Source organism: Cherax quadricarinatus, chromosome 6 (assembly GCF_038502225.1).
Source record: "Cherax quadricarinatus isolate ZL_2023a chromosome 6, ASM3850222v1, whole genome shotgun sequence".
NCBI classification, from domain to species: domain Eukaryota; kingdom Metazoa; phylum Arthropoda; class Malacostraca; order Decapoda; family Parastacidae; genus Cherax; species Cherax quadricarinatus.
Genome location: NC_091297.1, coordinates 50,756,287 through 50,770,616, shown reverse-complemented (window position 1 = coordinate 50,770,616; position 14,330 = coordinate 50,756,287). Strand labels below are relative to the sequence as shown.

The following is a 14,330-nucleotide window of genomic DNA, read 5'->3' as shown; positions in this document are numbered from 1 at the left end:
GTAGAAAAATGTATATTTCATGTGGTAAAATTTTTTTTTTCATACTTTTGGGTGTCTTGCACGGATTAATTTGATTTCCATTATTTCTTATGGGGAAAATTTATTCGCATACCGATTATTTCGCATAACAATGAGCCCTCTTGCACGGATTAAAATCGTTATGCGGGGGTCCAGTGTACATGTACAAGGTATACAGGCCTAGCTGACATCAGTGACATACTACTGTATAGAAAGCCGCTTGTTATGCAGAGTATTTCAAGAAAATTAGGTCAGTGTCCCAGGATAATACCCACATCAGTCGGTTAACACCCAGGTACCCATATACTGATGGGTAAACATAGACAACAGGTGTAAAGAAACATGCCTAATGTTTCTACCCTGGCTGGGAATCGAATATTTACCAAAAATCATATATGGCTAACCCAAGCCAGGTACTAAAAATAAGCCACGTTGACTTTTTTTGGGTTATCCTAGGTTCTCTACACATATGCTGCTATGTGTGATAAGCTATACAGAGAAAATAACTTTTTTGTTTCATGTTTATGGTGCAGTACGAGTGTATATCACAGTTAGCCATGTGCTATACTCCGTTTTTTCTAATATAAGCCCCCAAGACAGGGATAGGAGAATGGCATTTGTATACCATATATCCTCTTCATACCTCCGTCGAACTGCTCGGTGTTATACCAAACATTATTTATTCTGGAGTATTTAACATGTTTTATGTTATTTATATTGATTATTATGTCATATTAGATGAATTGTGATAGGCAAATAAGCTGTAGTGTTGATATTAGTGTAATAATAAAGCATATTCTCCTGCTTCATGAGACTGAGCTCATGGCAACTGACAGTGGCTTCAAAGCCACCTTACCTTTAGTGGATAATGTACTCTGTAGGTGCTTTACATAATGAGAAGCATTTCTTTTATTCATTGGAACCATGGCTAGGGCTAAAAGTAAGCAGGTTAAAACAATAAATGGAGTAAGAAATTGGAATGACTTATGCAGCAAGTAGCGCCACCAAACAGTACCAGCAGGTTGGTGTGGTGATCCTGGAAATTTGAAATTATGCTAGCCAAAATTAGTGCCAAACAACTGATTGCTGGATTTGTGATGGCAGACCTGTACTAGTACGGCACCAACCCTGGCATGCACACGATACTAGTACGACACCAACCCAGAAAGGGTTAAGGAAATTTTTGCAAAGTGGATTGACGTGTAAACCTTTATGGATGAAAATCACCCTGACACAGCTATTGCAAGCCGTGCTGGTGACTTTTACAATGACAATGTTGTAGCCCATTTTAGGAAAATCTTAAAGGAACGCCAGGTACAGAGCTCTATAGACAGATTCTTGGTGCGACAGAGGTCCAGTGACTGTCAAGTTGTTCCCAGTGGCATTAAAAAAAGAAGGGAAGTAACCCTGGAAAAGGACTTGGTACCTAAAGTCCTTATGGAAGGCAATTCCCCTTCCAGATAATAATACACCTCCATCTTGTCACTCACCAATAAATCTTCAATAAAGGTAAGCGTCATTTCTTCATGTAGTATTTATTGTGAATGTAAAACAAAAGCCTGTAATTGTTTTGCATGATGGTAGGATTGCTGGTGTCTTTTGTCTGTCTCATAAATATGCAAGATTACAGGTATGTCTTGCTACTTCTACTTACACTTAGGTCACACTACATATACATGTACACGTTTATTTATACACACTCATTTGAGTTTTCTTTGATTTTATCTTAATAGTTCTTGGTCTTATTACTTTTCCTTTTACATCCATGGCGAAGTGGAATAAGAATCTTTCCTCCGTAAGCCATGCGTGTTGTAAAAGTCAACTAAAATGCCAGGAACAATGAGCTAGTAACCCCTTTTCCTGTAAAGATTACTAAAAAGAATAAGAAGAAGAAAATTGTCAAAGTGGGAAGTCTGAATGTGCGTGGATGTTGTGCAAATGATAAGAAAGAGATGATTGTGGATGTTATGAATGAGAAAAAGCTGGATGTCCTGGCTTTAAGTGAAACAAAGCTGAAGGGGGTGGGAGAGTTTCAGTGGAGAGGAATAAATGGGATTAGGTCAGTTTTTTTAAATAGAGTTAGAGCTAAAGAAGGAGTAGCAATAATGTTGAAGGATAAGATATGGCAGGAAAAGAGGGACTATAAATGTATTAATTCAAGGATTATGTGGAGTAAAATAAAGGTTGGATGTGAAAAGTGGGTTATAGTAAGTGTATATGCACCTGGAGAAGATAGAAGTGTAGAGGAGAGAGAGAGATTTTGGGAAATGTTGAGTGAATGTGTGCACACAAAACCTCCTTTACCCCCTCCCTCCAACCCTTCCTAGGGAGTTTTGAACCAAGTGTGAAAGCACTTGTGGTTGGGGATTTCAATGCTAAAGTGGGTAAAAATGTTGTGGAGGGAGTAGTAGGTAAATTTGGGGTGCCAGGGGTAAATGTAAATGGGGAGCCTTTAATTGAGCTATGTGTAGAAAGAGATTTGGTAATAAGTAATACATATTTTATGAAAAAGAGGATAAATAAATATACAAGGTATGATGTAGCATGTAATGAAAGTAGTTTGTTAGATTATGTAATGGTGGATAAAAGGTTAATGGGTAGGCTCCAGGATGTACATGTTTATAGAGGGGAAACTGATATATCGGATCATTATTTAGTCGTAGCTACAGTTAGAGTAAGAGGTAGATGGGACAAGAGGAAGGTGGCAACAAAAAGTAGGAGGGAAGTGAAAGTGTATAAATTAAGGGAGGAGGAAGTTCGGTTGAGATATAAGCGACTATTGGCAGAAAGGTGGGCTAGTGCAAAGATGAGTAGTGGGGGGGTTGAAGAGGGTTGGAATAGTTTTAAAAATGCAGTATTAGAATGTGGGGTAGAAGTTTGTGGTTATAGGAGGGTGAGGGCAGGAGGAAAGAGGAATGATTGGTGGAATGATGAAGTAAAGGGTGTGATAAAAGAGAAAAAGTTAGCTTATGAGAGGTTTTTATAAAGCAGAAGTGTTATAAGAAGAGCAGAGTATATGGAGAGTAAAAGAAAAGTGAAGAGAGTGGTGAGAGAGTGCAAAAGGAGAGCAGATGAAAGAGTGGGAGAGGCACTGTCAAGAAATTTTAATGAAAATAAGAAAAAATTTTGGAGTGAGTTTAACAAGTTAAGAAAGCCTAGGAAACGTATGGATTTGTCAGTTAAAAACAGAGTAGGGGAGTTAGTAGATGGGGAGAGGGAGGTATTAGATAGATGGCGAGAATATTTTGAGGAACTTTTAAATGTTGAGGAAGAAAGGGAGGTGGTAATTTCATGCACTGGCCAGGGAGGTATACCATCTTTTAGAAGTGAAGAAGAGCAGAATGTAAGTGTGGGGGAGGTACGTGAGGCATTACGTAGAATGAAAGGGGGAAAAGCAGCTAGAACTGATGGGATCATGACAGAAATGTTAAAAGCAGGGGGGGATATAGTGTTGGAGTGGTTGGTACTTTTGTTTAATAAATGTATGAAAGAGGGGAAGGTACCTAGGGATTGGCAGAGAGCATGTATAGTCCCTTTATATAAAGGGAAGGGGGACAAAAGAGATTGTAAAAATTATAGAGGAATAAGTTTATTGAGTATACCAGGAAAAGTGTACGGTAGGGTTATTATTGAAAGAATTAGAGGTAAGACAGAATGTAGGATTGCGGATGAGTAAGGAGGTTTCAGAGTGGGTAGGGGATGTGTAGATCAAGTGTTTACATTGAAGCATATATGTAAACAGTATTTAGATAAAGGTAGGGAAGTTTTTACTGCATTTATGGATTTAGAAAAGGCATATGATAGAGTGGATAGAGAAGCAATGTGGCAGATGTTGCAAGTAAATGGAATAGGTGGTAAGTTACTAAATGCTGTAAAGAGTTTTTATGAGGATAGTGAGGCTCAGGTTAGGGTGTGTAGAAGAGAGGGAGACTACTTCCTGGTAAAAGTAGGTCTTAGACAGGGATGTGTAATGTCACCATGGTTGTTTAATATATTTATAGATGGGGTTGTAAAAGAAGTAAATGCTAGGGTGTTTGGGAGAGGGGTGGGATTAAATTATGGGGAATCAAATACAAAATGGGAATTGACACAGTTACTTTTTGCTGATGATACTGTGTTTGTGGGAGATTCTAAAGAAAAATTGCAAAGGTTAGTGGATGAGTTTGGGAGTGTGTGTAAAGGTAGAAAGTTGAAAGTGAACATAGAAAAGAGTAAGGTGATGAGGGTATCAATTGATTTAGATAAAGAAAATTTGGATATCAAATTGGGGAGGAGTATGGAAGAAGTGAATGTTTTCAGATATTTGGGAGTTGACGTGTTGGCGGATGGATTTATGAAGGATGAGGTTAATCGTAGAATTGATGAAGGAAAAAAGGTGAGTGGAGCGTTGAGGTATATGTGGAGGCAAAAAACGTTATCTATGGAGGTAAAGAAGGGAATGTATGAAAGTATAGTAGCACCAACACTCTTATATGGATGTGAAGCTTGGGTGGTAAATGCAGCAGCGAGGAGACGGTTGGAGGCAGTGGAGATGTCCTGTCTAAGGGCAATGTGTGGTGTAAATATTATGCAGAAAATTCGGAGTGTGGAAATTAGGAGAAGGTGTGGAGTTAATAAAAGTATTAGTCAGAGGGCTGAAGAGGGGTTGTTGAGGTGGTTTGGTCATTTAGAGAGAATGGATCAAAGTAGAATGACATGGAGAGCATTTAAATCTGTAGGAGAAGGAAGGCGGGGTAGGGGTCGTCCTCGAAAAGGTTGGAAGGAAGGGGTAAGGGAGGTTTTGTGGGCGAGGGGCTTGGACTTCCAGCAGGAGTGCATGAGCATGTTCGATAGGAGTGAATGGAGACAAATGGTATTTGGGACCTGACGATCTGTTGGAGTGTGAGCAGGGTAATATTTAGTGAAGGAATTCAGGGAAACCGGTTATTTTCATATAGCCGGACTTGAGTCCTGGAAATGGGAAGTACAATGCCTGCACTTTAAAGGAGGGGTTTGGGATATTGGCAGTTTGGAGGGATATGTTGTGTATCTTTATACGTACAGTGGACCCTCGAATTTAGTCGTGCCTTTTCTGTATGCAAAACTATTTTTATTATCTATAAAATGTATTTTTTGTTAATATTTCCCATAGGAAATAATGTAAATCCAATTAAACCATTCCAGACACTCAAAAATATTAACAAAAAATACATTTTATAGATAATAAAAATAGTTTTGCATACAGAAAAGGCACAACTAAATTCGAGGGTCCACTGTATATGCTTCTAAACTGTTGTGTTCTGAGCACCTCTGCAAAAACAGTGATAATGTGTGAGTGTGGTGAAAGTGTTGAATAATGATGAAAGTATTTTCTTTTTGGGAATTTTCTTTCTTTTTGGGTCACCCTGCCTCGGTGGGAGATGGCCGACTTGTTGAAAAAAAAAAATGTATCCTTGTTTTGCTGTGTAGGAAAATGTATATTTCATGTGAAATTTTTTTTTTTCATACTTTTGGGTGTCTGGAATGGATTAATTGGATTTCCATTATTTCTTATAGGGAAAATTACATCGGCTAACGATAAATTCGGCTAAGGACAAGCTCTCTGGAACGGATTAATATCGTTAGTCGAGGGTCCACTGTACTTTTCATCATGAAAGCAATCAAAATCATATCTATTTCTGTAATATACCTTCCATTCTATCAAACGAGACCAAAAAACAAGAATACAACCATAGACACCATATGAAAATATACGGCTATGGGGCCGCTAATGGCTGAGAAGTTAACTCCATTATTTATGGTCTCATTTCTTTCATTTTTGTGTACGTTAAGGAGCATCTTTCCATCATACATTGCGCAATTTTCAATAAGATAACCCAACAAACTGAGAGAAAAAAATAATAATTATAATAATAAATAACAATAATAATATCTTTATTTACGACAAGTACACGTACATGTATACAGGCCTAGATGACATCAGTGACATACTACTATATAGAAAGCCCCTTGTTGTGCTAAGCATTTCAAGCAAATTAGGTCAGTGTTCCAGGATAAGACCCACACCAGTCCACTAACACCCAGGTACCCATTTACTGATGGGTGAGCATAGACAACAGGTGTAAAGGAAGACGTCCAATGTTTCTACCCTGGCTGGAAATCGAATATTTACCAAAAATCATACATGGCTAACCCAAGCCAGATACTAGAAATAAGCCACTTTGACTTTTTTGGGTTATCCTAGGTTCTCTACAAATATGCTGCTGTGTGTGAAAACCTATGTAGAGAAAATAGCTTTTTTGTTTCAGTTTTATGGTGCAGTACGAGTGTACATCACGGTTAGCCCTTTGCTATACTCTGTTTTCTCTAATATAAGCCCCCAAGACAGGGATAGGAGAATGGTACTTGTATCCCATATCCTCTTCATCCATCAAACTGCTCGGTATTGTGCCAAATATTATTCATTCTGGAGTATTTAACATGTTTTTATTTGATTTATATTGTTTATTATGTCACATTAAATCAATTGTGATAGGCAAATACGTCGTCGAGTTGATATTAGCGTAATAATAAAGCATATTCCCCTGCATCACAAGACTGAGCTCATGGTAACTGACAGTGGCTTCAAAGCCACCTTATCTTTAATGGACAATGTACTGTGTAGGTGCTTTACACAACGAGAAGCATTTCTTTTATTCATTGAAACCATGGCTAGGGCTAAAAGTAAGCAGGTTATAACAATAAATGGAGAAAAAGAAATTGGAATAACTTATGCAGCAAGTAGCGGCACCAAACAGTACCAGCAGGTAGGTGTGGCGACCCTGGAAATTTGAAATTATGCTAACTGAAACTGGTGTTGAATAACTGATGGAACTGGATGTCTGACTGCAGGATTTGTGATGCTGGACCTGTACTCATGTTCACCATCACAGTTATTGCTGAGATGGCTGAAACTCATGTTCACAATCATAGTTGTTGCTGAGATGAATGATATTCATGTTCACCATCACTGTTGAAAAGTCATTACACTATTCACCAGCAACATTTGTGACAAAGGCAGTCAACATGAATCCTGTGAAGTCTTCACAACAATGAACTTCCACTGTTCTCTCTCTCTTAGGCAGAGGCAGGATAAAGATCTCTTCAGTGATATGGCTGCACAGTACAGAAATTTAATCTACCACTCATGAGCAAAGCAGAAGGAAATTATAGCAAAGTAAAACAAAGTGAAGTGTCTTTCACACTTTCTACTTACCATTTGATACTTCTTTTGTACTTTCACTTTTCTCTTCCTTTATTTGTGGGGCCAAAATTGGCTTTGTTTCCCCCTCATCAGCACTGTCATCTGATGAAGAATATGTTGTGACCTTCTTTAAGATACCTGAGAAAAGATATTCCATTACTCATAGTTCAATGTTCTTAGTGTTAACACAGTATTATAGTAGCAAGAGGGAGATTGTCTTGATGGACCAGTCACTCCTGGGGTTCCAAAAGGTTCAGTATTGACATCAGTATTGTATTAGCAAGAAAAGAATAAGCACACAATATTGACAAAAGTAAAATGGTAAGATCTGATAAGATCAACTCGGGTTTTGAAAGACTGAAAAAAAGATAAAAAATTTCACTCTGGAGAAGGTTGGGGATGTCATTAGAAGGTAAACTACCAAACAAACAGAAAATAGTAAATATTATGCCACTATGATATATTGCATGTTACATCCTTACACTCCATCGTGCATGAAAAATAAAGAAAAAAGGCCTGGCTATAATACGTCATGTAACAGTATATTGTGGACTACTTTATTATTAGCTAGATAAAGATGGTTCGACTATATATTATTATTTGGTATCACATGAATAAAGGTCACTCTCGAGTATGGCTGTAATTAATAAGGTTTATGTTGTTGGTTAGGTACTTCTTGTATTGTATGTATATTACTAATATTGTATTATAGTAAGTTTGGTTACTCTAATATTAAGTGTTATTATCGTGAAGTAGGAAACCACTACTTTGAAGCCTGGTTGATAGTTCGGGTAGTGGCGCCTCACGCAGTCACGTGACCAATCTGATGTCTGGCTACTATGCATTGATATAGTCAGTCAGCTCATAGCACTGACACTGATCAGGTCCTCAACCCAGAGCATATAGTCCCTTGAGTGCTCTAATTCACTGCTGCTGTTTTAACATTGCTGTTAATGTATAAAGTTCAAAACCTCCTTGTAGGAGAAGATTAACTATTGGAGAGATTACTAGCTTGAGTAATCCCTGGAGATTGATTTCCGAAAGTAACTAAATAGATTGTCTAGCCACACGTTTGATATTATTGGTAAATTATTTATGTTGTGGGTTTTTATAATTTATAAGAACTTGAACATAAAGTTAGGTTCTTTGCTGTACAGTACCACATCCCTGAGAATAGGGGATTGCAATTTTAACTTGCTTACTGGATACCAAAAGAGACTTGATATATTTATTAAATAAAAACTTGAGTCCTGGAAATGGGAAGTACAATGCCTGCACTTTAAAGGAGGGGTTTGGGATATTGGCAGTTTGGAGGGATATGTTGTGTATCTTCATATGTGTATGCTTCTAAACTGTTGTATTCTGAGCACCTCTGCAAAAACAGTGATAATGTGTGGGTGTGGTGAAAGTGTTGAATGATGATGAAAGTATTTTCTTTTTGGGGATTTTCTTTCTTTTTTGGGTCACCCTGCCTCGGTGGGAGATGGCCGACTTGTTGGAAAAAAAAAAAAAAAGTGGAAGGAACATGAGGAGTCATTATTTCCCCATTGTTATGACATAAGGCTACTTGTAACAGATATATAAAAAGGGAAAAATTACAGGCCAATTTCTTTGTAATTACTTTTGAAAAAAAAAAAAAAAAAAAAAAAAGGAGGAGTGAATAAAACACTGGAAGAGTAAATAACTTTTTTCAAAGTGTTTGGTTTCTTTTTATCCAGTGTATTATTATGATAAAGCCACAAAAAATAAAGAGGAATAAAACTTGATGGCTAGACTGCATTGACTTGATATAAAAATAAGAGGTAATATAATATAGTTAAAAATGTTATGGAGAAATGTCAAAAATAGGATCCCACAAAGATCAAAACTTGCCCCTGTAAAATCTGTAATTAAGATAGATAGCTGGCTAGAAGGAGTAAATAACTACTGCATATAAATATATCTGTAGAAGATAAAAATAAATTTAAAAGAAAATCCCCATAAGAAGATTCAGATAAACTGAGGACATGGACTAATAAATAGATAACAAAATAATATATAAATGAATGATGTTCAATGGAAATAGGAGAATACAAAAACTGATAACATGAAGAAAGTAATTCTTAACAAAAGCTTATCACTCGACGATCACATCAATGTTATGCTGTGATGTACTCAAAATATGTGAAAACTAGTAATATTGAAACTGCTCTCAATGGTAAATGGGCAGTGAGGAGAGATGATAACTATATACAGTGAGGAGAGATGATAACTATATACAGTGAGGAGAGATGATAACTATATACAGTGAGGAGATATGATAACTATATACAGTGAGGAGATATGATAACTATATACAGTGAGGTAATTTCATGCACTGGCCAGGGAGGCATACCATCTTTTAGGAGTAAAGAAGAGAAGGATGTAAGTGTGGGGGAGGTGCGTGAGGCATTACATAGAATGAAAGGGGGTAAAGCAGCTGGAACTGACGGGATCATGACAGAAATGTTAAAAGCAGGGGGGGGGGGACATAGTGTTGGAGTGGTTGGTATTTTTGTTTAATAAATGTATGAAAGAGGGGAAGGTACCTAGGGATTGGTGGAGAGAGCATGTATAGTCCCTTTATATAAAGGGAAGGGGGACAAAAGAGATTGTAAAAATTATAGAGGAACAAGTTTACTGAGTATACCAGAAAAAGTGTATGGTGATGACACTGTGCTCTAGGGAGATTCTGAAGAGAAGTTGCAGAGGTTGGTGGATGAATTTGATAGGGTATGTAAAAGAAGAAAATTAACCCTTTGAGGGTTTCGGACGTACTAGTATGGCTTACACGCAGGGGTTTTTGACGTACTAGTATGCATAAATTCTAGCGCCGTCAAATCTCGTGGGAAATGGCTGGTAGGCCTAGATGTGAGAGAATGGGTCTGTGTGGTCGGTGTGTGCGGTAGAAAAAAAATCTGGGACCCAGTGGTGCATTGTGGGAACGCCATCTTAGTAAACAATGTCCACTATGCCTCGCGGTAAGAAGCTCCTCACTCCTCGGCGAATTGGGACAGTTTTGCTCCCCAGTGACAGTTCTAATACAGATGGAAGTGCCAGTGAAGATGAGTTTCAAGGTTTTGGTGAGGTTTTGACCGAAACTAATGACCATAATATCGGTAATAGTGAGGAAAACCCAGACGACCCTCAGCCTTCCACCTCTGGTGCTGGGCCGTCTTGTTCACATTCAGTTGTACTAGAATCCAAGAGGAAACTCCTATTTTCCCAAATCCCAGACTCAGATGAGAGCATTTGTGATGATAGTGATAGTGAATATGAACTACAAGCTCTTCAAACTAGTTCCAGTAGTGATAGTGAAGTGCAATATTCCCCAGTGAAGCGTCAGTATATACGACAATATATGCACTCTGGTAGTGTGCCATATGCTATTCCAAGGGGAAGGAGTACATCTCGGAGTACATCCCGTGGCTGTACAACAGGAACAGACAGTGAAAATGACGATGATACTGTTGCAATTGGGATGGAAAATGTGCGTGGTGGTAGTTGTGCCAGCGGTGAGGCACCAACAGTGGGGCCATGCTGCCACCCATGCCGCTGCTTCAGCTGATCTACAACAAAGGCCACCATCCCCCACCCACCCACCACACCAGCCTCCACAACCACGACCTCCACAACCACGACCTCCACAACCACGACCTTCACAACCACGACCTCCACAACCACGACCTCCACAACCACAACCTCCACAACCACAACCACCTGTCATTGTTCAGTACCCACCAGCAGACCGCACATGGGATTGGCAGGACGCTGTCAATTTTGTTCCAAATGCCCACCAGTTTGATGACAGCCAAAGTGGAATACGGCCATCTTGTACACTTGGGAACAATGCCACTGAACTGGAATGTTTCGAGTTATTCTTTGACGAACCCCTGATGGAAAGTATTGTCATGGAAAGCAACACATACTACGAGTACACCATGGCAAACACATTACTTTCACCAAAATCACGTCTACACCAGTGGAAGGAGGCAACTGTGGCTGAGATGTATCTTTTCTTTGCCACAATAATGCTTATGCCACATGTGTATAAGCACAAAGTGAAATCATACTGGTCAACAGACCGCCTGATTGCAACCCCAGGTTTCAGTGATATAATGCCAGTGAATCGATTTGTGCTAATGTTACGTATGTTTCACTTCTCAGACAAAACCAGGCCTGACAGAAACGACAGGTTATATAAGATTAGGAATGTGTTTGTTTATCTGAAAGAGAAATTCAGTACGAATTTTTATCCCTTCAGGAAGCTTGTAATTGACGAGTCTTTGATTCTGTTCAAAGGAAGACTCTCTTTCAAGCAGTACATACCAAGCAAGAGGAAACGCTTTGGTATAAAGTTGTTTGTGATTTGTGATTGTTACAGTGGTCTGGTATTGGATATTATTGTGTACACTGGAAGTTATACATTGCAAAATACCAGGAAGTTATTGGGCATCTCTGGTGATGTGGTTAGAACAACGATAGAACCATACCTTGGTAAAGGGCATATATTATATACAGATAACTGGTACACAAGCCCCTCACTCAGTGATTTTTTTGTGAGTGAACATGACGGATGTGTGTGGCACAGTGCGTGTAAATCAGAAACATATGCCCAGGTTTGATGCTGGCACTCGTAGAGGTGAGGTGCAGGCGTTTGCTGCCAATGACATCATGGCATTTCGGTGGCATGACAAACGAGATGTCACACTGTTGTCATCAGTTCACCCTAACGCAATGGCAGACACTGGCAGGCAGCATAGAGAGAGCAATGAACCCATTCTAAAACCTGCAGCTGTGATTGATTACACCTTCAACATGCATTCAGTGGACAAATGTGACATGCAGATTGGGTTTGCTGATTGTGTTCGCAAGAGTTATAAGTGGTACATCAAACTCTTTTTCCATCTTCTGGACATTTCCATGCTCAATGCTTATAATATGTATAAGATGAGGACCAGAAACAAACCACAGTATGGCAAATTCTGTTTGTCTGTCATCAGACAAATAGTATTCAAGTACCAAGGAAGAACACCTGCAATTGACCGCCTACCAAATTATCAACAACTACCTGCTCGTCTGAAGCATGGTGATAACTTCCTAGTAAAACTGCCTGCTACTGCTTTCAAGAAAAAGGCTCAGAAGAGGTGTTACGTCTGTGCACATACAAGGAAACGCCCACAACAACGCAGAGACACTCGTTTTATGTGTGAGGAGTGTAAAACACCACTGTGCATGACACCATATTTCAAAGACTTCCACAGGCTGCAGAACTTCTAGAAACATTCCCTGCGACTGTATATGTGTATATAAAATATAGAAAAATAGTAATAAACAACATTTCATATCGTTTGTTTGTGTATTTTCTATAAACAAAATAATGACAAGAGTGTTTACGCCCTTTTTGTGTAGTACATGTATTGAAAAAGAAATAACTTACAAAATACTGATCATATTGGTCTCAGAGGCCATAAAAGTGACTCAGAAACAGAAAAATTGAAAAATTATTGAAAATAGTACATAAAAAAGTAAATAGAAAAATACCGGGAGACGGCAGTCGGCGATGTTACCAGATGTTGTTCAATTTTGGCAAACTTCACGCCTCCACATCTCGGTAAGTATTGATGGTAAAATTTTTTTATTTAGCCTATAATATTTAGAAAAAAAAAACTATTTTTCATAAGAAAAAATAATTTTTTTTTTTTAAACTTGGCCGACCCTGAGAACGAGTCTCTGAGAGGGCCGGTCGACCCTCAAAGGGTTAAAAGTGAATACAGGGAAGAGTAAGGTTATGAGGATAACAAAAAGATTAGGTGATGAAAGATTGGATATCAGATTGGAGGGAGAGAGTATGGAGGAGGTGAATGTATTCAGATATTTGGGAGTGGACGTGTCAGCAGATGGATCTATGAAAGATGAGGTGAATCATAGAATTGATGAGGGGAATAGGGTGAGTGGTGCACTTATGAGTCTGTGGAGACAAAAAATTTGTCCTTGGAGGCAAAGAGGGAAATGTATGAGAGTATAGTTTTACCAACGCTCTTATATGGGTGTGAAGCATGGGTGATGAATGTTGCAGCGAGGAGAAGGCTGGAGGCAGTGGAGATGTCATGTCTGAGGGCAATGTGTGGTGTGAATATAATGCAGAGAATTCGTAGTTTGGAAGTTAGGAGGAGGTGCGGGATTGCCAAAACTGTTGTCCAGAGGGCTGAGGAAGGGTAGTTGAGGTGGTTCGGACATGTAGAGAGAATGGAGCGAAACAGAATGACTTCAAGAGTGTATCAGTCTGTACCGGAAAGAAGGTGGGGTAGGGGTCGGCCTAGGAAAGGTTGGAGGGAGGGGGTAAAGGAGGTTTTGTGTGCGAGGTGTTTGGACTTCCAGCGGGCATGCGTGAGCGTGTTTGATAGGAGTGAATGGAGACAAATGGTTTTTAATACTTGACTTGATGTTGGAGTGTGAGCAAAGTAGCATTTATGAAGGGATTCAGGGAAACCGGCAGGCAGGACTTGAGTCCTAGAGATGGGAAGTACAGTGCCTGCACTCTGAAGGAGGGGTGTTAATGTTGCAGTTTAAAAACTGTAGTGTAAAACACCCTTCTGGCAAGACAGTGATGGAGTGAATGATGGTTAAAGTTTTTTCTTTTTCGAGCCACCCTGCCTTGGTGGGAATCGGCCAGTGTGTTAAAAAAAATAATAAAAATTAGAGGTAAGACAAAATGTAGAATTGTGGATGAGCAAGAAGGTTTTAGAGTGGGTAGGGGATGTGTAGATCAAGTGCTTACATTGAAGCATAATGTGAGCAGTATTTAGATAAAGGTAGGGAAGTTTTTATTGCATTTATGGATTTAGAAAAGGCATATGATAGAGTGGACAGAGAAGCAATGTGCCAGATGTTGCAAGTATATGGAATAGGTGGTAAGTTACTAAATACTGTAAAGAGTTTTTATGAGGATAGTGAGGTTCAGGTTAGGGTGTGTAGAAGAGAGGGAGACTACTTCCTGGTAAAAGTAGGTCTTAGACAGGGATGTGTAATGTCACCATGGTTGTTTAATATATTTATAGATGGGGTTGTA

The 14,330-nt window shown here is 39.0% G+C and overlaps 1 protein-coding gene across 2 annotated transcripts in view; it reads right to left on the bottom strand.

Annotated features, from left to right (window-relative positions):
- Positions 1-14,330, bottom strand: part of LOC128694655 (zinc finger protein 830) — a 247,741-nt gene that overhangs the window by 159,463 nt on the left and 73,948 nt on the right. Inside the window, exon 4 of one of the 2 annotated variants that reach the window (XM_070081591.1) lies at positions 7,253-7,378. The exons of the other annotated variant lie outside the window; for it this stretch is intronic. Within the exon in view, the coding sequence (XP_069937692.1) occupies positions 7,253-7,378 (126 nt within the window). The remainder of the gene's footprint in view (positions 1-7,252; positions 7,379-14,330) is intronic. 2 annotated transcript variants of the gene reach the window in all.